Source organism: Palaemon carinicauda, chromosome 40, assembly GCF_036898095.1.
Source record: "Palaemon carinicauda isolate YSFRI2023 chromosome 40, ASM3689809v2, whole genome shotgun sequence".
NCBI classification, from domain to species: domain Eukaryota; kingdom Metazoa; phylum Arthropoda; class Malacostraca; order Decapoda; family Palaemonidae; genus Palaemon; species Palaemon carinicauda.
In genome coordinates this window covers 39,528,561-39,554,729 of record NC_090764.1, presented here as the reverse complement: position 1 = coordinate 39,554,729, position 26,169 = coordinate 39,528,561, and the positions used below count along the sequence as shown (strand labels likewise).

The window sequence follows — 26,169 nt, the reverse complement described above, 5'->3', positions numbered from 1 at the left end:
CAAACTTGCTTTACACTCGGCATTAAAATTTTTATAATTTTCTGTGATGCGTATCTTCACAAAAGGTAACCTGGCAAAAAACAATATAGCAATGTAGCTAAATGTAAGAAAGCCCAATAAGGAATTATTGTACACCACTATAACTTTCATATTACAGATAGTGCCAGCCTTAGGAAGGCCAGGGTCGACAGTATTAACTATCATTTACTATAGAAAAAGTATTCAAGCATGTCGCTGAAAATGCAATATTAACTATGACCAATGTTGTGGCAGGATACAAAGAAAACCCCACACCCTTAAATCTAAATTACCAACAAAGAGTCTTTTCAATAGAAATCTTTTTCCCTTTTTATAATTTTACAACTGGATTCTAGAGCAAAAAGGATATTTAAACTAAATATCAAAAATTTTAAAAGATACTTTGTATTTTTCCTAATTATAAAAACCTCAGACCTTTAACATTGGTGATCTGAGCAATGACAAATTGCTGTCAGGTTCATGACTTTTGCCCTGGGTCAGAGAATTGTTTTCTGTGCCTCAGTCTGCCCAAGCCATAACAAATATGAACTTCTGGATTACTGTATTGCAATATAGCAATGAATGATTAAAGTTTTTAATGATGTAAACAGGATGTCTTTCTAATGGTTAAAAGTGTTTAAGGAAGTGGAAAAAATAAAAAATAAGGCAAAAAAAAAAAAAAGATCCATCCATCCATCCATATACCAAGGCACTTCCCCCAATCTTGGGGGGTAGCCGACACCAACAATGAAACAAAACAAAAAGGGGACCTCTACTCTCTATGTTCCTTCAGCCTAATCAGGGACTCAACCGAGTTCAGCTGGTACTGCTAGGGTGCCATAGCCCAACCTCCCACATTTCCACCACAGATGAAGCTTCATAATGCTGACTCCCCTACTGCTGCTACCTCCGCGGTCATCTAAGGCACCGGAGGAAGCTGCCTACTGGAGCTGCGTCACAATCGCTCGCCATTCATTCCTATTTCTAGCACGCTCTCTTGCCTCTCTCACATCTATCCTCCTATCACCCAGAGCTTTCTTCACTCCATCCATCCACCCAAACCTTGGCCTTCCTCTTGTACTTCTCCCACCAACTCTTGCATTCATCACCTTCTTTAGCAGACAACCATTTTCCATTCTCTCAACATGGCCAAACCACCTCAACACATTCATATCCACTCTAGCCGCTAACTCATTTCTTACACCCGTTCTCTCCCTCACCACTTCGTTCCTAACCCTATCTACTCGAGATACACCAGCCATACTCCTTAGACACTTCATCTCAAACACATTCAATTTCTGTCTCTCCATCACTTTCATTCCCCACAACTCCGATCCATACATCACAGTTGGTACAATCACTTTCTCATATAGAACTCTCTTTACATTCATGCCCAACCCTCTATTTTTTACTACTCCCTTAACTACCCCCAACACTTTGCAACCTTCATTCACTCTCTGACGTACATCTGCTTCCACTCCACCATTTGCTGCAACAATAGACCCCAAGTACTTAAACTGATCCACCTCCTCAAGTAACTCTCCATTCAACATGACATTCAACCTTGCACCACCTTCCCTTCTCGTACATCTCATAACCTTACTCTTACCCACATTAACTCTCAACTTCCTTCTCTCACACACCCTTCCAAATTCTGTCACTAGTCGGTCAAGCTTCTCTTCTGTGTCTGCAACCAGTACAGTATCATCTGCAAACAACAACTGATTTACCTCCCATTCATGGTCATTCTCGTCTACCAGTTTTAATCCTCGTCCAAGCACTCAAGCATTCACCTCTCTCACCACTCCATCAACATACAAGTTAAACAACCACGGCGACATCACACATCCCTGTCTCAGCCCCACTCTCACCGGAAACCAATCACTCACTTCATTTCCTATTCTAACACATGCTTTACTACCTTTGTAGAAACTTTTCACTGCTTGCAACAACCTTCCACCAACTCCATATAACCTCATCACATTCCACATTGCTTCCCTATCAACTCTATCATATGCTTTCTCCAGATCCATAAACGCAACATACACCTCCTTACCTTTTGCTAAATATTTCTCGCATATCTGCCTAACTGTAAAAATCTGATTCATACAACCCCTAACTCTTCTAAAACCACCCTGTACTTCCAAGATTGCATTCTCTGTTTTATCCTTAATCCTATTAATCAATACTCTACCATACACTTTTCCAACTACACTCAACAAACTAATACCTCTCGAATTACAACACTCATGCACATCTCCCTTACCCTTATATAGTGGTACAATACATGCACAAACCCAATCTACTGGTACCATTGACAACACAAAACACATATTAAACAATCTCACCAACCATTCAAGTACAGTCACACCCCCTTCCTTCAACATCTCAGCTTTCACACCATCCATACCAGATGCTTTTCCTACTCTCGTTTCATCTAGTGCTCTCCTCACTTCATCTATTGTAATCTCTCTCTCATTCTCATCTCCCATCACTGGCACCTCAACACCTGGAACAGCAATTATATCTGCCTCCCTATTATCCTCAACATTCAGCAAACTTTCAAAATATTCCGCCCACCTTTTCCTTGCCTCCTCTCCTTTTAACAACCTTCCATTTCCATCTTTCACTGTCTCTTCAATTCTTGCGCCGGCCTTCCTTACTCTCTTCACTTCTTTCCAAAACTTCTTCTTATTCTCTTCATATGACTGACCCAGTCCCTGACCCCACCTCAGGTCAGCTGCCCTCTTTGCCTCACGTACCTTGCGCTTTACTTCCACCTTTTGCTCTCTATATTTTTCATACTTCTCTACACTATTACTCTGCAGCCATTCTTCAAAAGCCCTCTTTTTCTCTACCACTTTTACCTTCACTCCTTCATTCTTAGATCTGGAAAAATGTATCCAGTTATTGGACCTTTCATTCACACGACAAAGATCCAGTACAAGTGAATCTTTATCATGGAACAGAAGACACCAATTCCTAGATCTGGAATAATGTATCCAGTTATTGGAAATTTCATTCACATGATAAATATCCAGTACAGGTGAATCTTTATCAAGGAACAGAAGACACCAATTCCTAGATCTGAAAGAATATATCCAGTTATTGGACCTTTCATTCACATGATAAATATCCAGTACAGGTGAATCTTTATCAAGGAACAGAAGACACCAATTCCTAGATCTGAAAGAATATACCCAGTTATTGGACCTTTCATTCACATGATAAATATCCAGTACAGGTGAATCTTTATCAAGGAACAGAAGACACCAATTCCTAGATCTGGAATAATGTATCCAGTTATTGGACCTTTCATTCACATGATAAATATTCAGTACAGGTGAATCTTTATCAAGGAACAGAAGACACCAATTCCTAGATCTGAAAGAATATATCCAGTTATTGGACCTTTCATTCACATGATAAATATCCAGTACAGGTGAATCTTTATCAAGGAACAGAAGATACCAATTCCTAGATCTGAAAGAATATATCCAGTTATTGGACCTTTCATTCTCATGATAAATATCCACTACAGGTGAATCTTTATCAAGGAACAGAAGATACCAATTCCTAGATCTGAAAGAATGTATCCAGTTATTGGACCTTTCATTCACATGATAAATATCCAGTACATGTGAATCTTTATCAAGGAACAGAAGATACCAATTCCTAGATCTGAAAGAATGTATCCAGTTATTGGACCTTTCATTCACATGATAAATATTCAGTACAGGTGAATCTTTATCAAGGAACAGAAGATACCAATTCCTAGATCTGAAAGAATGTATCCAGTTATTAGACCTTTCATTCACATGATAAATATCCAGTACAAGTGAATCTTTATCAAGAAACAGAAGATACCAATTCCTAGAGCTGAAAGGATATATCCAGTTATTGGACCTTTCATTCACACGACAAAGATCCAGTACAAGTGAATCTTTATCAAGGAACAGAAGATACCAATTCCTAGAGCTGAAAGGATATATCCAGTTATTGGACCTTTCATTCCCACGACAAAGATCCAGTACAAGTGAATCTTTATCAAGGAACAGAAGATACCAATTCCTAGAGCTGAAAGATTGTATCCAGTTATTGGACCTTCCATTCACACGACAAAGATCCAGTACAAGTGAATCTTTATCAAGGAACAGAAGATACCAATTCCTAGATCTGGAAGATTGTATCCAGTTATTGGACCTTCCATTCACACGACAAAGATCCAGTACAAGTGAATCTTTATCAAGGAACAGAAGATACCAATTCCTAGATCTGGAAGATTGTATCCAGTTATTGGACCTTCCATTCACACGACAAAGATCCAGTACAAGTGAATCTTTATCAAGGAACAGAAGATACCAATTCCTAGATCTGGAAGATTGTATCCAGTTATTGGACCTTTCATTCACACGACAAAGATCCAGTACAAGTGAATCTTTATCAAGGAACAGAAGATACCAATTCCTAGATCTGGAAGATTGTATCCAGTTATTGGACCTTTCATTCACACGACAAAGATCCAGTACAAGTGAATCTTTATCAAGGAACAGAAGATACCAATTCCTAGATCTGGAAGAATGTATCCAGTTATTGGACCTTCCATTCACACGACAAAGATCCAGTACAAGTGAATCTTTATCAAGGAACAGAAGACACCAATTCCCAGATCTGGAAGAATGTATCCAGTTATTGGACCTTCCATTCACACGACAAAGATCCAGTACAAGTGAATCTTTATCAAGGAACAGAAGATACCAATTCCTAGATCTGGAAGAATGTATCCAGTTATTGGACCTTCCATTCACACGACAAAGATCCAGTACAAGTGAATCTTTATCAAGGAACAGAAGATACCAATTCCTAGATCTGGAAGAATGTATCCAGTTATTGGACCTTTCATTCACACGACAAAGATCCAGTACAAGTGAATCTTTATCAAGGAACAGAAGATACCAATTCCTAGATCTGGAAGATTGTATCCAGTTATTGGACCTTTCATTCACACGACAAAGATCCAGTACAAGTGAATCTTTATCAAGGAACAGAAGATACCAATTCCTAGATCTGGAAGATTGTATCCAGTTATTGGACCTTCCATTCACACGACAAAGATCCAGTACAAGTGAATCTTTATCAAGGAACAGAAGACACCAATTCCCAGATCTGGAAGAATGTATCCAGTTATTGGACCTTCCATTCACACGACAAAGATCCAGTACAAGTGAATCTTTATCAAGGAACAGAAGATACCAATTCCTAGATCTGGAAGAATGTATCCAGTTATTGGACCTTCCATTCTCACGACAAAGATCCAGTACAAGTGAATCTTTATCAAGGAACAGAAGATACCAATTCCTAGATCTGAAAGGATGTATCCAGTTATTGGACCTTCCATTCTCACGACAAAGATCCAGTACAAGTGAATCTTTATCAAGGAACAGAAGATACCAATTCCTAGATCTGAAAGGATGTATCCAGTTATTGGACCTTCCATTCTCACGACAAAGATCCAGTACAAGTGAATCTTTATCAAGGAACAGAAGATACCAATTCCTAGATCTGGAAGAATGTATCAAGTTATTGGACCTTCCACTCTCACGACAAAGATCCAGTACAAGTGAATCTTTATCAAGGAACAGAAGACACCAATTCCTAGATCTGGAAGAATGTATCCAGTTATTGGACCTTTCACTCTCACGACAAAGATCCAGTACATGTCTACCAGTCTCTCACCACTCTCATTTTCACCTGGTACGCCATACTTCCCAATGACACCTTCTACCTCTCCAGCGCCCACCCTAGCATTCAAGTCACCCATAACAACTACATAATTCCTTCTACCCAGTCCTTCTACACACCTAGTTAATTCATTCCAAAACTCATTCCGCTCCTCTTCACTTTTCTCACTACCTGGCCCATATGCACTGACAAACGCCCAACATTCCCTACCCAACCTAACCCTTACCCACATTAACCTAGATGATATCTCCTTCCATTCCACTACTTTACCTGTCATCCATTCACTCAGCAATAACGCCACACCCTCTCTCGCTCTTCCCCTTTCAATCCCAGACACTCTACCAGACATTTCACCAAACATCACTTCACCTTTTCCTTTCATCTTTGTCTCACACAAGGCCAATACATCCATCCTTCTACTTCTAAACATACTTCCAATCTCACATCTTTTACTCTCTATCGTACTACATCCACGCACATTCAAACACCCCAAAACTAGAGTACGGGGAGCAGTCACTCTCCCCCCAGCTCCATCTCCTTGTCGATGTCTCGCAGGAATTTTATACAGGAGAAGGGGGATTTGTTTCTATAATTATTTAGCTCTATCTATAAATTAAATTTCTAAATAATAGTTTTCCAAAATCAAACTGGTCTGAGAGCAGGCAGAATTTGGAAGTGGGTATTCAAAAACTGAACATAGCTATCTAATAGAAAAATCAAGAGTATGACAAACCACTATAAATGGCATGTATAGACAACGATAAAGGATTTAATTCTGTCAAAACTTCAGCAAGAATGAAAGCCCTTCAAAGACAAAGATTAGATGAATACTAAGTTAGAACACTTGAGGATATCTATAAGGGAAGTACAGCAAGCCTAGAACTACATAAGGATATTAAGAAAATTCCAATTGAGAAAAAACTCAGACAGGGAGGCCCCATCTCTCCTAAATTATTCAATGTGCCTAGAAGTAGTTTTTTAACATTTTACATTGGGAAAATGTAGAAATTAATATTAATGGGGAGTACATTAACAACTTAAGATTTGTAGATGACTTTGTTCTCTTTAGTGATTCATGGGAAGAATTGCAAAAGACGATAGAAAATTTGAAGAGAAGGCAGAAATGTAGGACTAAACATTAATATGAGTAAAAATAAGATAATATTCAATAAAACTGAACATACAATAAATAAGGATTATGGATGACCTCTAAAGATTATTAATGAATATAATTACTAAGGACAGACAGTGTGTTTCCCAAGGACATGAGACAAAAATTAAAAGAATGATAAGCATGGCAATGAAAGTTTTTGTTAATAAAATGAGATTATGAAAATTTAAATGCCACTTTATCTAAAACAAAAAGTATTTAATCACATGATCCTACTAGTATTAACTTATGCCTCAAAAATTTGGAGCATAAATAAAGCCTTAAATATAAGTTAATTACAACTCAAAGAGCTATGGAAAGAATAATGATGGGAATAACACTAGAAAACAGAAAAAGAGCAACACAGATGTAAAAGCACACTAAAGTCAAGGATAATCTAACAACATCTAAGAAAAGGTAGTGGACATGGGCAGGTAATATAATGAGATGACAGATAATAGATGGACACTAATAACAACAGAATGGGTTCCTAGAGATTGCAAAAGAAAGAGAGAAAATATGATATTTTGATTATAAAATAAATTTTTGAATATACTTACCCGGTGAATATATAATAGCTGACGTCTCCGACGGCTTGACAGATTCCAAAAACTCGCGAGCGATCGCCGTGAAGGTTGCGGGTGTGTCCACCAGTGCCGACTATCGGCCAGATACCGCATATACTTGTAAACATCTCCAGTTCTTCTCAGTCCCCTAGGTCTCTATCGGGGAGGAAGGGAGGGCCTTTAATTTATATATTCACCGGGTAAGTATATTCAAAAATTTATTTTATAATCAAAATATCATTTTTAAATATTAAACTTAGCCGGTGAATATATAATAGCTGATTCAAACCCATGGTGGTGGGTAGAGACCAGTATTAATACAATAAAGGCGTATATGCTCAAGAGTTTTTGACAATTATTCAAAAAACAGACTTAAGTATAGGTACCTGGTAAGGAAGCAGACTCTGATTATTACTCTGCCTCATTAGTCCGCTATCCTCATGAAGCCCAGCGATCCTCTTAGGATGCCGAAAGACTCCCAGGATCTGCTATAACCAGGGTGAACACCCCTATAACAGGACCTCATCAATACCCTTAATCTGGGCGCTCTCAAGAAACAATATTTTGACCACCCGCCAAATCAAAAAGATTGCGAAAGACTTCTTAGTCTCCCGTACAACCCAAAAAAAGATTAAAAATTTCAAGAGTAGATTAAAAGGATATTGGGATTAAGGGAATGTAGTGGTAGAGCCTTCACCCACTACTGCACTCGCTGCTACGAATGGTCCCAGTGTGTAGCAGTCCTCATAAAGAGTCTGGACATCTTTCAAGTAATATAAAGCGAAAACCGACTTGCCTCTCCAAAAGTCGCGTCCATAATACTTTTAATGGGTCTATTTTGCTTAAACGCTACAGAAGTTGCTATCGCTCTAACTTCATGAGCCTTGACTTTAAGTAAATTATGATCCTTCTCACTTAATTGAGAGTGTGCCTCCCGAATCAAAAGTCTAATAAAATAAGACCACGCATTCTTAGACATTGGCAAAGAGGGCTTTTTAACGGAGCACCATAAAGCCTCTGAACAACCTCGTCGCGGTATAGTTCTGGATAAACAAAAATTAAGAGCTCTAACGGGGCACAGCACTCTTTCAACTTCATTCCCCACAATCTCAGAAAGACTGGGGATTTCAAATGATTTAGGCCAAGGACGAGACGGAAGTTCATTCTTGGCCAAAAAAAAACCAAGTTGAAGAGCGCATACTGCTTTATTAGCGGAGAAACCGATGTTCTTGCTAAAAGCATGTATCTCACTAACCCTTTTAGCCGAAGCCAAGCTCACCAAAAAAAAGTGTCTTGAGGGTAAGATCCTTCAGGGAGGCTGAATTTAATGGTTCAAACCTGTCTGACATTAGGAACTGTAGGACCACGTCCAAGTTCCAAGCAGGAGTCGAAATATGACGCTCCTTGGAAGTCTCGAAAGACTTAAGCAAGTCTTGGAGATCTTTGTTATTAGAAAGATCCAAACCCTTATGCCTGAAAACAGAAGCTAACATGCTTCTGTAGCCTTTAATGGTGGATGCAGAGAGGGAGCGACCGTTTCTCAGATAAGGCAGAAAATTCACAATCTGCGCTACAGAGGCACTTGGAAGAGGAAATAGAGGAGGACTTGCACCAGTCTCTAAATACCTCCCGTTTCGACTGATAGATCCTGATGGTAGAGGATCTTCTAGCCCTCGCGATCGCTCTAGCTGCCTCCTTCGAAAACCCTCGAGCTCAAGAGAGTCTTTCGATAGTCTGAAGGCAGTTAGACGAAGCGTGGGGAGGCTTTGATAAAATCTATTTACGTGAGGCTGTCGCAAGAGATCCATCCGTAACGGCAGACTTCTTGGAACGTCTACCAGCCATAGAAGTACCTCTGTGAACCACTCTCTCGCGGGCCAGAGTGGAGCAACCAATGTCAACCTGGTCCCTTCGTGAGAGGGGAACTTCTGCAGCACCTTGTTTAGGATCTTGAAAGGTGGAAAGGCATAAACGTCCAGGTGAGACCAGTCCAGCAGGAAAGCATCTATGTGGGCTGCCTCTGGATCTGGAACTGGAAAGCAGTAAGTCGAGAGCCTCTTTGTCAGAGAAGTCGCAAAAAGATCTATGGTGGGTTGACCCCATGTCATCCATAGCTTCTCGCACACAGTCTTATACAACGTCCACTCCATGGAGATGACTTGTCCTCTTCTGCTGAGGCCGTCCGCCAAGACATTCATTTTTCCTTGCACAAATCTTGCCAAAGGAGAGATGTTACTTGCCTTAAATGGAGTTTCTTCTGATCCGTGGATCAAAGATCCGAGCATTCCAGACTGTCCAGTGGAGCTCCCTAACCCAAATCCGATGCATCTGAATACAACACATGGTTTGGGTTCTTGATCGCAAGAGAAAGACCTTCTCGAAGTCTGATGTTGCTGTCCCACCAAGTCAGACATGTCTAGACTGAGTTGGAGATTGGGAAAGAGATACTCTCTAAGCCCTTCTCCTTGTTCCAATGGTTTAGGTGAAATTGGAGAGGGCATAGGTTGAGTCTCCCCAGAGAGATAAACTACTCCAGGGATGAAAGAGTTCCCACGAGGCTAGTTCAAACTCTTACAGAGCAACTGTTTTTCTCTTGCAAGTGAAGGACTTTTAACAGAGCTTGTTCCATTCTTGTGGGAGACGAAAAGGCCCGAAAAATCAGACACTGTATCTCCATTCCCAAATAAAGAATAGTCTGGGATGGGGTACTGTAAGTTACGACTTCTCCACATTCACTATGAGACCTAGCTCCTTGGTTAGGTCTAATGTCCATTAGAGGCTCTCCAGACAGCGATATAATGACGACGCCCTGATTAGCCAGTCGTCAAAATAAAGGGAGGCTCTGAATCCTCAAAAAATGTAGAAAGCTTGCTACATTTTGCAAGGGCCTTGTAAAAACAAGAGGAGCAGGAATGAGGCCAAAGTACAGTGCTCGACATTGGTACATTACTTTCCCGTCCACAAACCTCAGATGTTGTTGAAAGTTTGGATGAATCGGGATGTGGAAGTATGCATCCTGAAGGTCGAGAGAGACCATCCAGTCGCCTTCCCTTACTGCTGCCAAGACAGATTTGGTAGTCTTCATCGTGAAGTTTGTCTTGACAATGAACACATTGAGCGCACTTACATCTTAAGTACTCCTGCAGTGAACGAGGCTGCCAGATCATTGGAGCCATCCCTGATAGCCTTGTTCCTGCAGTGAACGTGGCTGTCAGATCATTGGAGCCATCCCTGATAGCCTTGTTCATGCATGACATAATTGTACAGCAATACATTGACAGCTGGAGAGACCTTCTTACTTAAGGCTCCCAGGGACCAATCCAACAAATAAAAACTTCAAACGCTCGAAAAACTCCTAACAGGAGATGGTCTAGCTCTGAAGCCGACCATAAAATCTTGGAGCGTCTCATGGCCAGGCGACGGGGAGAGTCTATGAGGCTTGAGAAGTCTCCCTGGGCAGAGGCAGGAACTCCCAAGCCGAGAACTTCTCCCGTGTCATACCAGACGCTCGCTCTAGAAGCCAGTTTAAAAGGAGGAAAAGCAAAGGCTGTCTCCCCCAAACTCCTCCTGGTGATCAACCAGTCGCCTAGCAAACGTAAAGCTCTCTTAGAAGAGCGAGAGAGCACTAGCTTAGAAAACGACGGATTCGAAGTGGCTAGGCCTAGCGTAAACTCTGACGAAGGCGAACGAGGAGCAGCAGTTACAAAATGGTCCGGAAAAAGATCCTTAAAAATCAGCATGATTTTTTTAAAGTCCATAGAGGGCTGAGCAGCTTTAGGCTCCTCTCCGTCTGACAAAGTCCCCAAAGGAATATCAGTAGGAGGAGGATCAGCAACTTCCTCATCTGAAGGAACCTCGTCCGATAATTGCCGAGTCTCAAGAAAAGGAGAGACCTGCCGCGGCGGCAACGCTTGACAGGCAATGCCAACAAGCAAAGGAGCAGCAGTAGCAGTAGAGGAAGAGACGTCACACCGCTGCTGAAAGGACTGAAATCCTTGTGACTGACCAACAACAACAACTGAAGTTGATTGACGCTCGACGTCAAGTCGGAACTGCCTTGACTGCATAGACTGAGCAGGCAAAACAACCTTCGACTGCGGTGATTGACGCTCAACGTCAAGTCGAGGCAACTGAGCCGGTCGGCGAACGTCAGGTCGGGGCTGCGGCGGCAGCGGCTGAACGTCTACACGAGACTGCGGCAGCGGCTGAACGTCAACACGAGACTGCGGCAGCGGCTGAAAGTCAACACGAGACTGCAGCGAGGGAGGATCCATGTCACGTGACTGACGTGAAAAACTACTGACATCACGTTTCAAAATACAAGAAACGTCAGCACTAACATCAAACGGACGAGTAAATGCTCGTTTGGGCGGCTGACGGCCAGAGTCTCGTTTAGCGTAACGGCGACTCGAAAGCGAAGGTTCATCGTGAACCTGCTCAACGTCATACTTCTCCATAAGGGAGGCAAGCTTAGTCTGCATGTCCTGCAGGACAACCCATTTAGGATCAACGGGAGTCGGAACAGGCCGAGACGACGGTAACGTCTGTGTTGGCAAAACATTGCCTTTACCGCGACCCTCGGACCCCGTGTTACGCTTGCGTTTAATAGGCGAACAGTCTTCCGACGACTGCAAAGGGTCAGAGCTGTCCCAATGGCTAGAGCCAGGACGCTGGACCTGTCCTGAAGGGACTGACTTTCGCTTCAAGGGTCTAGAAACCTTGCGCCAAGGTTTCTTTTGCGAAAAGTCTTCGGATGACGAGGAGAACACAGTCTCACCCGTCTTATGGTAAGGGCGATCTTGACGAGAAACGTCCGATACCAAAGAGGGAACGTCTGTACGTTGGTTAAAGCCTCTCGTCCCCTTAAGTCCTACGACATTACTTCTCCCTGGTGCAGGGGAGCCTGAAAGAGGTCTCAGACTAGGGGAGCGACAAGCACGAACAAACGAACCCTCCGCAACACAGAACATGTTTTTTGCACTTACTTCACTGATATCGTATTTTTCAATAATTTCACATTAGGCATGAATAAAACTGATTTCTACCTGAAGCACGCAATTCTCCCTTACATCAAAAGGTTATAATTGCGAAATGAGTCGTATAATGTAAGCACATTAGTACAAAATGAAACACACATGCAAAAATCAATAAACATATACATATATATCGAATAAAACGGAAATATATAAAGTTAAAAAGGATCAGTGACTGGGGAGGAGACTAAACACTAGTTCACTAAAGACTACGTTTTCAATCTCTCACCGTACAGTGCCTTGGGACGAGAATAAAAACTAAAAACGTTTTATCCTCTCTCCCCGTACAGAGACTTAGGACGAGTAAAAAACTGAATCGAGAACAACGTTACTCGCTCCCAAACTCTTTGTACAGAGACTTGGGACGAGAATAAAGATCGGATCGTTCTCTCTTTCTCTCTCTCTCTCCGTCTCTCTCTCTCTCTCTCTTGTCACACACAAGAGAATTGCCCATTCACCCTTCGTCAATAAACAGGTTATTTGACCAAAGGAAAAAACTGAAAGGACTAAGAAATTGAAAATTAACAAGTTCCTTTAAATTAGTATCTAAAACACTTCAGTTTGAAAGAAGAATGAACAAAACGTCAAAATCGATTTACTATTTCTGCAAAGTGAAACCATGATTCTCTCTTTCTCTATCGTAACGATAGAGCGCAAACTGCGTAGCATAAATAAACCAAACGTTAGTTCATCTTTGAAAAAAACAGCACGAAGACTATTCAAAGAATATATTTCTTAAAATATTTTCTAAAAAATATTCATTTCATAACTCTTACAGAGCAATTGATTTAAACTTAACAAAAATAAAAGTTGAATGGGCTCAACGTTGTTTAACTTCGTTTTCCAAGTAAGGACCGCCTACAAGGAATAGGTAAAGGCCGCATATAAACAAAACATAAAATTTATCTTGATGTTTAGTATAAATGGAAAGCTAATCGAAGAGGCCTAATAAAGGCGGGTGAGATATAAAATATATAGAGGAAAATCTATAAATATCAACAATAATTTATAACGTGATAAAACAATTACTAAAAGCCTTAAACACACTTCCGTACACTGAGGGAATGATCGGCCATCTTTACTCTATGGAAAAACCAGAGATAAAAAAAAAAGCAAGGGCAAAACACTTTTTCTCTCCTTTCAAAAGCATTTCTTTTGAAGATAGTATTGAATAATCCAACACGGCGAAAGCAATAAAACCAAAACCAAGTACTTCACCAATTCGGTAGAAAACTCGAGGTCATAAAGCGAGTGGAACCAACTTGTCGACAAGACCGACAGAGAAGAACTGGAGATGTTTACAAGTATATGCGGTATCTGGCCGATAGTCGGCACTGGTGGTCACACCCGCAACCTTCACGGCGATCGCTCGCGAGTTTTTGGAATCTGTCGAGCCGTCGGAGACGTCAGCTATTATATATTCACCGGCTAAGTTTAATATTTAAAAAAGACAATGTATTGACAAACAAAGAAAGTTTGCAGGTGTGGACTGGCATAGAATGACCATAAACATATGTCAATGGAAGAACATGTCTAAGGCCTTTATTCTACAGTGAACTAAGAATGGCTTCCAACATATATACATATATAATCATCATCTTCTCCTACGCCTATTGACGCAAAGGGCCTCGGTTAAATTCCACCAGTCATCTCTATCTTGAGCTTTTAATTCAATACTTCTCCATTCATCAACTCCTACTTTGCACTTCATAGTCCTCAGCCATGTAGGCCTGGGTCTTCCAACTCTCCTAGTCCCTTGTGGAGCCCAGCCTAGGAGGATTAATACTACTGGAGATGCCCTAACTCAGAATTCTTTCCTGAACCCGTGAGGGCAGGGTTTGGCCAGATTCACCCCTTCAAACTGTCAAATCTGGATCCCAAGTTAATCCTCCGACAGCGTACTGGTACTTAGTCTGTTTTACTCAGACCTTTATTTATAGCCGATAACTATTTACTTGTGCTATTTTATTACCGATGGTTGCTCAACTTATTGGTGAATCAGTTACAAACTCCTTGGAATAATGAACTACAGTAAAGTCGTTGACCTTTATAGCCGTCTTTGGATGACATTGAACACAGCTTGTGATAATCTCACAACAGTTGTTACTGATTTTTGCCTAAAGGCAGGCAACTGATTTTTTTTTTGTACAACCAAGAGCAGCACAGGAAGGAGCCATCGCTAATGTAAGCACAATAAGGGTTACCGTCTCTAAACAAAGGTCTGAATAGAGCTGACTACAAATTCCAATACAGTGACAGAGATTAACTTGAAGGATCAAGAATTGACAGTTCGAAGGGTAAAAACCTGGCTTCCCTTAATCCGGGTCAGGGCATCTCCAGTTATTTTTCCTCCAAGAGCCCAGCTGAACGTTCGATGAACTAATCTCTCTTAACAACCTCGGGATCCGAGGCCCAGGCGAAATCACTCAAAGACTATAGTATCTATCCGGCCGGGCTTCGAACCCTGGTCCAGGAAACTTGTGTCACATTGACCATACCACTCAGCCACGAAGAAAGATAAAAGTCAATGACAGGTATATGTACAGAAGAATTGTCACTGACTTTTATCTTTCTTCGTGGCTGAGTGGTATGGTCAATGTGACACAAGTATCCTGGACCAGGGTTCAAAGCCCGGCCGGACAGATACTATAGTTTTCGAGTGATTTCGCCTGGGGCTCGGATCCCGAGGTTGTTAAGAGAATCCAGACTTTAATGTGTTCATGTATATGGCTTATTTGAAATATGAAAAACACGTTTAAATGTGCAAAATTTATCATTAATCGAAAGCCAAGTCACAAACCTACCAATTAGCTACGATGGTGAAGATGGGTAGATTTCAATTCTAAGTACAAAAAAACCTGAATTCGACAGGTATATGTACAGAAGAATTATCATTGACTTTTATCTTTCTTCGTGGCTGAGTGGTATGGTCATGTCACACAAGTATCCTGGACCAGGGTTTGAAGCCCGGCCAGACAGATACTATAGTCTTTGAGTGATTTCGCCTGGGGTTCTGATCCCGAGGTTGTTAAGAGAATCCAGACTGTGTTAATAAATATGGCTTATTTGAAATAAATATATATATATATATATATATATATATATATATATATATATATATATATATATATATATATATATATATATATATATATATATATATATATATTTATATATACACACACACACATATATATATATATATATATATATATATATATATATATATATATATATACAGCTTGTGATCTGTGGTGATGTGACACCGGGGAATATTTAAAACATGCGCTCCCATATCGACAGTTCTCTGCTGAATTTAGTATAATGAGAATTAATTTCTTGCAGGTTCATAAACCCACTACAGATATGGACATTTCTGGGACATCATATAAAGCCATACTTGCTTTTACAATAAGCTAAACTAGCTTTCACATGCATGCTAGTCTGTTTGACAAGCTTATAATAGAAAAGAAAGATATGACATGATTGGTAAAGGAAAGCCTCTATACAAAAGTCATAGTTCATAAATACAGAGCAGTCATGCTTTCACAACAACTGCAAAATAAAAAGTGAAGGTTCTACTAGATAGACAAATCATAACATAAAATAACCTAGTAAACAAACTATTTCATGAAAAACAAACCAGTCTTTACTTAGAAAATACTTCTTTATTAGACAGGGTGTTTAACAAACTATACATATGAAAGCAATTACAGGTAAATTACTCACTTTGCCAGCAGCATCACAATTATGTGGAATTAAGTAATCCAAAATATGGTAAAGACAGCCTCCCAACATCTTACATACACTTGATTTGTAACACTCTAAGATGTTGAAAAGAAATGATACCACATCTGAAAAGAAAGATTCATGATTAATCTAATGCGCCGATTGATTTCCTACCAACGTTTATAATTTAGTATGGTTCTATAAGCTTTACAGTAAAATATGTTATTTTTATTAATAAAATAAATTTTTGAATATACTTACCCGGTGATCATATAAGCTGTCAGCTCTGCTGCCCGACAGAAAAACCTAAGGACAAAATACGCCAGCGATCGCTATACAGGTGGGGGTGTACATCAACAGCGCCATCTGTCGAGCAGGTACTCAAGTACTCCATGTAAACACAGAACCAATTTTCTCCTCGGTCCACTGGGTCTCTATTGGGGAGGAAGGGAGGGTCCTTTAATATATGATCACCGGGTAAGTATATTCAAAAATTTATTTTATTAATAAAAATAACATTTTTCAATATTAAACTTAGCCGGTGATCATATAAGCTGATTCACACCCAGGGGGGTGGGTAGAGACCAGCATTACATGTTTACATTATTATGAGCTAAGTATTTTGTATTTCATTTTTAGCAGTTATTCAAAATAACAAACATAAAATAAATAAGTACCTGGTAAGGAAGTCGACTTGAACAATTACTCTGCCTTTTTAAGTACGTCTTCCTTACGGAGCCTCGCGATCCTCTTAGGATGCTGAGCGATCCCTAGGATCTGAAGTATCAAGGGTTGCAACCCATACAACAGGACCTCATCAAAACCTCTAATCTAGGCGCTTCTCAAGAAATGACTTTGACCACCCGCCAAATCAAGTAGGATGCGAAAGGCTTCTTAGCCTTCCGGACAACCCAAAAACAATAATAAAACATTTCAAGAGAAAGATTAAAAAGGTTATGGAATTAGGGAATTGTAGTGGTTGAGCCCTCACCCACTACTGCACTCGTTGCTACGAATGGTCCCAGAGTGTAGCAGTTCTCGTAAAGAGACTGGACATTCTTAAGATAAAAAGACGCGAACACTGATTTGCTTTTCCAATAGGTTGTGTTGATCATACTTTGCAGAGATCTATTTTGTTTAAAGGCCACGGAAGTTGCGACAGCTCTAACTTCGTGTGTCCTTACCTTCAGCAAAGCTTGGTCTTCCTCATTCAGATGGGAATGAGCTTCTCGTATTAACATTCTGATAAAATAGGATAAAGCATTCTTTGACATAGGCAAAGATGGATTCTTAACTGAACACCATAAAGCTTCAGACGGGCCTCGTAAAGGTTTTTAAATAGAACTTAAGAGCTCTTACAGGACATAAGACTCTTTCTAGTTCATTTCCAACCATACGATAAGTTTGGAATATCGAACGATATTGGTCAAGGCCGAGAAGACAGCTCGTGTCTGGCTAGAAAACCAAGTTGTAGAACATGTAGCCGTTTCGGATGAGAATCCGATGTTCTTGCTGAAGGCATGAATCTCACTGACTCTTTTAGCTGTGGCTAAGCATATCAGGAAAAGAGTCTTTAAGGTGAGATCTTTCAGGGAGGCTGATTGTAGCGGTTCGAACCTGTCTGACATAAGGAATCTTAGTACCCACGTCTAAATTCCAACCAGGTGTAACCAAACGACGCTCCTTCGTGGTCTCAAAAGACTTAAGGAGGTCCTGTAGATCTTTATTGTTGGAAAGATCTAAGCCTCTGTGACGGAAGACTGATGCCAACATGCTTCTGTAACCCTTGATAGTGGGAGCTGAAAGAGATCGTTCTTTCCTCAGATATAAGAGAAAGTCAGCTATTTGAGTTACAGAGGTACTGGTCGAGGATACGGATACTGACTTGCACCAGTTTCGGAAGATTTCCCACTTCGATTGGTAGACTCTAAGGGTGGATGTTCTCCTTGCTCTAGCAATCGCTCTGGCTGCCTCCTTCGAAAAGCCTCTAGCTCTCGAGAGTCTTTCGATAGTCTGAAGGCAGTCAGACAAAGAGCGTGGAGGCCTTGGTGTACCTTCTTTACGCGTGGCTGACGTAGAAGGTCCACCCTTAGGGGAAGTGTTCTGGGAACGTCTACTAACCATCGAAGTACCTCGGTGAGCCATTCTCTCGCGGGCCAGAGGGAAGCAACTAGCGTCAACCTTGTCCCTTCGTGAGAGGCGAACTTCTGCAGTACCTTGTTGACAATCTTGAACGGAGGGAATGCATATAGATCTAGATGTGACCAATCTAGTAGAAAGGCATCTATATGAACTGCTGCTGGGTCCGGGATTGGTGAGCAAAATATTGGGAGCCTCTTGGTCATCGAGGTTGCGAAGAGATCTATGGTTGGCTGGCCCCAGGTGGCCCAAAGTCTCTTGCATACATCCTTGTGGAGGGTCCATTCTGTTGGAATCATTTGTCCCTTCCGACTGAGACAATCTGCCATGACATTCAAGTTGCCTTGGATGAACCTCGTTACTATTGAAATGTCTAGACCTTTTGACCAGGTGAGGAGGTCCCTTGCGATCTCGTACAATGTCAGAGAGTAGGTCCCTCCTTGCTTGGAGATGTACGCCAAAGCCGTGGTGTTGTCCGAGTTCACCTCCACCACTTTGCCTTGAAGGAGAGACCTGAAGCTTTTCCAGGTCAGACGTACTGCCAGTAGCTCCTTGCAGTTGAAATGCATTGTCCTTTGACTCGAGTTCCATAAACCCGAGCATTCCCTACCGTCTAATGTCACACCCCAGCCTACGTCCGATGCGTCCGAGAAGAGAACGTGGTTGGTAGTCTGAACAGTCAGGGGAAGACCCTCTCTAAGGTTAATATAGTCCTTTCACCAAGTCAGACAAGACTTTATCTTTCCGGAAACCGGGATCGAGACCGCTTCTAGCGTCTTGTCCTTTTTCCAGTGAAAAGCTAGATGGTATAGAAGAAGACGGAGGTGTAGTCTTCCTAGTGACACAAATTGATCCACGGATGACAGTGTCCCTACCAGACTCATCCACAGCCTGACTGGGCAGTGTTCCTTCTTCAGCATCTTCTGGATGGATAGCAGGGCTGGGGGCTGATCGTCTTGTTCAGCAACGTCCTCATCAGAGGGTTCCTCATCCAAAACTGATGAGGAAACGGCAACGGAGTGGGCAACGTCTGACTCGCTGAATCCGGTCGCACTGGTGGATGCGTGACAGAGCCGGACGCAATATCATGGCACTGCTGCACAGTCTGTGAACTGTCAACAACCATGGGTGCGTGAGGAAGTACAGCGTCAACCCGAAACTGTCTAGACTGCTGGGTTGTGCAGTCAACACCCTACCGGGTTGCTGAGGTTGACGCACTGCGTCACAACAAGTCACCTCTGCTGGTTGTTGAACGTCTTCCTAGTGACACACTGAACGTCAACAACCACCTCCGAGCGTCGCTTAACGTCAACGTGCGACTGGCAACCCACACTGGGTCGCATCGGTGGAGGAACCACCTCAACTGGCAGACGCGAGTAGGATACCTCAGCGTCAACAGGGCGCACAACCAACCGGTTGGAAGGTTGTTGGCCAGAAGGTTCTTCTCCGCATTTAAGTCCTCTATCAAGGACACAAGCTTGGACTGCATGTCTTGCAGCAAAGCCCATTTAGGGTCTACGGGAGCAGGTGTGGCAACAGACGGGGTTAGCGACTGAGGCGGAACCATTTACCATCCCTGGAAGCCTTGTTATGTGTAACATAATAGTACAGCAAAACTTCAAAGGCTCAACAAAAGTTGAGAAGTTGACCTGTAAACAACTTGGAGCGTCTCCTGGCTAGGCGCCAGGGCGAGTCTACCAGAATTGAGAAGTCTATCTGGGCAGAGGTATGAACTCCCAAGCCGAGAACTTCTCTCGTGTCCTATCAGACTCTCGCTCTATAAGCTAGTTTAAAAGAAGGGAAATCAAAGGCTGTATCCCTAAAACTCCTCCTGGTGCAAAAACCAGTCGCCTAGCCAACGTAACGCTCTCTAGGAGAGCGAGAGAGCACTAGCTTAATAACAACGGCTTCGAAGTAGCTAGGCCTAGTGTAAGTTCTGACGTTTAGGCGAACGAGGAGCAGCAGTTACAAGATCCGGACGAAGATCCTTAAAAAATCATCATGATTTAATAAAGTCCATAGGAGGCTAAGCAGCTTAAGGCTCCTCTCCAAATGACAGAGTCCTCAAAGGAATATCAGTAGGAGGGAGAACAGCACTTTCTCATCTACAGGAACCTTGTCCGTAAAAGCTAGGTTATCTCAGTGAGTCTCTCACTGGTGCATTAGTAGCAGACCAGAAGGCAACGTCATGTAACTGCTTGACAGTCTGTGAACTGTCAACAACTGAACTGTCAACCACAACAGGTGCGTGAGGACATACAGCACTGGTGCATTAGTAGCAGACCAGAAGGCAACGTCATGTAACTGCTTGACAGTCAGTGAACTGTCAACAACTGAACTGTCAACCACAACAGGTGCGTGAGGACATAGTGTTCACTCGAGACTGCTTTGACTGTCTATACTGAGCAGTCAAAACAACTCTAGAATGCGGAGGTTGACGCACCGTGTCAAAACAAAGCAGCTTAACCCCACCCTCCTGTTGTTGTGATAACTCGCGAACGTCAACGGAGGGTAGCGTGCGTCTGTGAACGTTAACGTGCGGCTGGCAGGGTACACTGCGCATGGGTGGTGGAACTCTCACAGCCGGAGTGCGGGAGCAGGTAGCCTCAGCGTCTACTGTACGCACAACCGTGGTTGGTTGTAGGCTAACGGGTGCAGCGTCAACCTTCTCCGCACGAAAGTCCTGCATTAAAGATGTTAACTGTGTCTGCATGGTCTGCAGCAAAGACCACTTAGGGTCTACAGTAGCAGGTGCGGCAACAGACGGTGTTACTGCCTGTTGCGGTACCGCTTTGCCTCTCTTAGGAGGTGAGCAGTCGTCGGAAGACTGCAGCGAGTCCGGACTGACCCAGTGGCTACAACTGGGCCGTTGGACTTGCGCGGAAGGGGACCGACTTGCGCTTAATAAGCTGCGAGACCTTGGTCCATGGTTTCTTACGAGAAACCTCTTCCGCAGACGAGAAGTAAATGGGCTCTCTCGTCTTTGTGTGGGTGGGGCGATCTTGGTAGATACGCCCGAAACCACGGAGGGAAACGTCTGTTCGTTGATCAAGGCCTGACGAACCCATAAGTCGTTCGACATTACTTCTCCCCTGGGCTTGGGAGCTTGCAAGAGGTCCCGGACTAGGTGAACGACAGGCACGAACAGACGAACCCTCGGACGCAACACTCTTAACACTTTGCGCATATCACTTTATCACTTCGATTTTCTGTTTTGCACTTATTTCACTGAAATCGAAACTTTTACTGATTTCTACCTGAAACACGCAATTCTACCCTTCATTAAAAGGTAGTAATTGCGAAAACAGTCGTATAATGCAGCTCATTAATACTAGCAAAAACAGAAAACATATATAAAGATAAAGAATTCAGTGGCTGGGAAAGAGACTAAACACTAGTTCAAATAAACTACGTTTACAATCTCTCACCGCACATAGCCTGGGGACAAGAATAAAACCCTAGAAACGTTTTACCTTCTTCCCCGTACAGCGACTAGGGAGGAGAGTAACACGAGAACAACGTTACCCGCTTGAATGGAACGTTTTTTCTCCTCTCTCTCCCTCCGTCTCTATCTCTCTCTCTCTCTTTCTCTCTTGATTTCGCACCTGAGAGAAAAGCCCAATTATATATCGTCAAAAAAACATGTTATTTGGCTAAAGGAAAAAACTGAAAGGTTTTCCAAATAAAAAGTTCCTTTAATTTAGAATTTAAACCATTTAAGCTAAGAAAGAATGAACGAAACGTCAGAATCGATTTACTCTTACTGCAAAGTGAAACCGTGATACACTCTCTCTCTATCGTAACGATAGAGCGCATGTTGAACGTCCTGAACGTCAACAACTGCGTAGTCTAAAAAACTAAACGTTAGTTCATCTTTGAAAACAGTACGAAGACTATCAAAGAAATTCTTTCCTAAAACATTAAATTTAAAAAGTTTTAAATTCTTTCATAAAACATTAAATTTAAAAAGTTTTAAATTCTTTAAAGGCTAAATACGATATAACGGGCTCAACGTTGATTAACTTCGGTTCCAAGTTAGGACCGCCTACTATCAGGAAAGGTCGCATATAAACAAAACATAAAAATTTATTTTTATATGTTTACAGTGAACCCTCGCTACTTCGCGGTTCGACAATCGCGGATTCACCACTTCGCGGGGTTTTCCCATAACCCATATATATATACATATCGCAGATTTTCCGGAAAATTCGAAAATACCGCGAAATCTGAAGACAACCAAATACGATATTTTGTTACCTGTAATTCCATTAATACTGTAATTAGTAATATCTGCTCTTACTGATTGTTCATTGCATTACATATGATATATAATTCAGCACAGAAAGAAATAAAACACGAAAAGAGAATGTGATCATACGATAATTCAGTACGTAGTAAAATTAAATCGAACATGAAACGCAAATCAGATGCAGTCATACCATATTAGAATGGTGTGTACTGTAATGGATGTGCTTCTTTTCCATGAATCTTTTGTATGTATACGTACGTAGTACAGTACTGCATCCAATAATATTCTTTGTTGCAAAAATCACATTTCGAATAAGCGTACGAGAGAGAGAGAGAGAGAGAGAGAGGAGAGAGAGAGAGAGAGAGAGAGAGAGAGAGAGAGAGAGAGAGAGAGAGAGAGGCGTAAAATAGCGTAAGTAAATTTTTATTATGATTGTTATTATTATTATTGTTGTTGTTGTTAATAAAATTATTATTGTTATTATTATTATCATTATTATTATCATTATTACTGTACAGTATTATCATCATTATTTATTATTATTACGGTATTGTACTTAATCTACGTACGTTCAGTATGCGCGGGGCATCTTCTATGAGTAACCAACGCATCATAGTACTGTAAGACGGGTTGTGATTGGTTCAAGCGCTGATAGATGACGAATCAGAACTCAAGTTTTGTTATCTAGCCTGTGATTGGTGTTTTGCCCGCATCTTCTACCCGCAGCATCAAAGTTCTCGCGGGGCTGGATCGTTCACTTTCTCTTTCCGCGTATCGCTGAGTAGACGTTCTTAAGTTTGTGAAGTTTAATCTGTGCTGTGTGCGACTGTTTTAAGTTGAACTTTTTGTTGAACTTTCTGTTAAATCCTACTGTACAATGCCTCCCAAGCGTTCTGCTTCTAGTAAGGCTGGTAGTGAGCCTAAACGCCACCGAAGGATGATGACGATAGCTGAGAAGGTTACGCTTCTCGACATGTTAAAAGATGGTAGAAGTTACGCGGCCGCCGGCCGCCATTTTGGCATCAACGAATCCACCGTTCGCTATATCAAAAAGGACGAGGCGAACATTAGAAAGACGGCTGCAATCACCTTTAGCAGATCAGCGAAGCGAGTCGTTACAACGCGTAATAAAACGATCGTACGCATGGAAGGTGCTTTAGCTGTGTGGATTGCCGACTGCCGGAAGAACATAGCCTTGGATACGAACACCATCCAAACAAAGGCTTTGAGTTTATATGAGAATTTTGCTGCAAAGGAACCTAAAGACAACGACGGCAACCATGCTGAAGATGATGATGATGCAGATGATCCTCAACCAGGGACATCCACTGATTCCCAGCCTCAAAAACGTTTTTCCGCAAGCAAAGGATGGTTCGCGAAGTTTCAGAAACGCTTCGCCCTGAAAAGCGTTTCCCTGCATGGGGAGTCTGCTTCCGCTGACACTGCCGCTGCTGAAACTTACGTGAACCAGACGTTCAAGAATATTATCGCCGAAGGTGGATACAAGCCGGAACAAGTCTTTAATATGGATGAGACTGGCTTGTTTTGGAAGAGAATGCCGTCGCAAACTTTCCTGTTCAAAGAGGAAGCCAAAGCCTCTGGCTTTAAGGCATTCAAGGATCGCGTTACCCTCGTGATGTGTGGCAATGCTGCTGGATTTTTGTTAAAGCCGGGGCTTATTTATAAGTCGAAAAATCCTCGCGCTTTGAAAAATAAAAATAAGAATCTCCTTCCCGTGTACTGGATGCATAATCAAAAAGCATGGATTACGAAGATGCTGACCTCCAACTGGTTCCACCAGTGTTTCATCCCGCAAGTCCATGAATATCTCTTAGAGAAGGGCTTGCCATTCAAGATCCTTCTCCTTATGGATAACGCTGGTGGACACGCAACTGACCTGTCGCGTGAGGGCGTTCAGGTTGAGTTCCTGCCACCCAACACCACGTCATTAATTCAACCGATGGACCAGGGGGTTATCAGGGCGTTCAAGGCCCTCTAAACGAAGAATACCTTGGCGGACCTCGTTGCGTGTGTGGATGCTGCCCAAGATGACGAGGATGAAGATTTCAACTTGAAGGCGTACTGGCGGCAGTACACCATAGCCACGTGCCTGCAGAATATTCAGAAGGCACTTCAAGAGATGAAACCTGCAACCGTGAATGCGAGCTGGAAGAAGCTGTGGCCCGATATTGTTTACGACGACAAGGGATTTACTCCGTCGGAAATCCAACACTCTGCAATACGGAAATCTGTGCAGTTGGCTGCCATAATTGGAGGTGACGGGTTTGGCGACATGACGACTGGAGACGTCGACGAGTTGTTGGACTGCCATTCCCAGCCCCTAACTGACGCAGACCTCGAAGACCTGACGAAATCGGCAAGTGAGGAAGAGAGTGATACCCAGGAAGAGACCCAAGAAAATGTCGAAGAAACGGGCTTAACATTAGAACGGCTTGCCAAGTTCTGCAACCATATCAAGGAGGCGAAAGAAATGTTACAAGAGTGGGACGAGGATATGGTTCGCTCGATGCAATTCTCCAACAAGGTCGATGACATCATGACTCCCTACAGGATGCTCTTGGATCGAAAAAAGAAGCAGCGGCAACAACTTCCGATCACAATGTTCTTCCAGCCTCGCAAAAAAGAGCCAGTTCCTCCTGCTAGTACGCCTTCGGAAGAAATTGAAGAAGTTTCCCAGGAAGAAGTTGAAGAGGTGTCCCAGGAAAAGACACCTCCGTCTGAAGAGACGTAAAATACTATCATTGACTGCACAGTAGAACACATCATCAGCTTCATCATCATCATTTCTACTGTGCAGCAAATTCATCGCCATCACCATTCAAGTTTTTCTTCAACTTCTTTCGTGGTGAGTACAGTAACAATCTTTATTTTTTACTTTAATATTCTTACTGCCTGTTTTATAGTTTAGTAATGTACGTACTGTATGCATTAAGTTAAAGGGAAGGTTTTAAAAGTCTACATGTTGTAACCTATCATATTTTTTTTGTTTAAAATTTACATTTACGTACGTAAAACAATCTCTCTCTCTCTCTCTCTCTCTCTCTCTCTCTCTCTCTCTCTCTCTCTCTCTCTCTCTCTCTCTCTCTCTCTCTCTCTCTCGTAAATTGTTTTCCTGCTTTGCTACGTACAAGTACTGTATAATTTATATTTGTAAGGTAACATATTTTGTAAATGCTTTTACTGTAAATACTGTATGTACTGTATCATTATTTATCACTATCATCATGCGCGTTAAATGCCTTGTTTGTTCTGAGCGTGGTTGTTTACTGAGCGTACACGCCGTCGTTTCAGGCGGCGTCATAAAGAAAAAGATTTCATTTGGAAGTCCTAAGAAAAATACGTAAACTAAAACATTGGTAATAAAAAAATCAACATACAGTACTGTATAATCAATATAATCGATGCAAAAACTAACCTATACATATATGTGTACACTAAATGAGTTTGTTTCTTCATTATGATCAGAGATGAACGTAAACAAAACATTGGTTGCCATTTTTTATCGTGCTTTTTAGGTGTTTA

General features: G+C 41.9%; 1 protein-coding gene across 2 annotated transcripts in view; it reads right to left on the bottom strand.

Annotated features, from left to right (window-relative positions):
- The window catches only part of LOC137631713 (uncharacterized), a 158,016-nt gene that overhangs the window by 109,410 nt on the left and 22,437 nt on the right, over positions 1 to 26,169 (bottom strand). For both annotated transcript variants that reach the window (XM_068363590.1, XM_068363589.1), the window contains exon 2: positions 16,239 to 16,363. In XM_068363590.1, coding sequence (XP_068219691.1) covers positions 16,239 to 16,307 — 69 coding nt within the window. In that variant the 5' untranslated portion in view covers positions 16,308 to 16,363. The remainder of the gene's footprint in view (positions 1 to 16,238; positions 16,364 to 26,169) is intronic.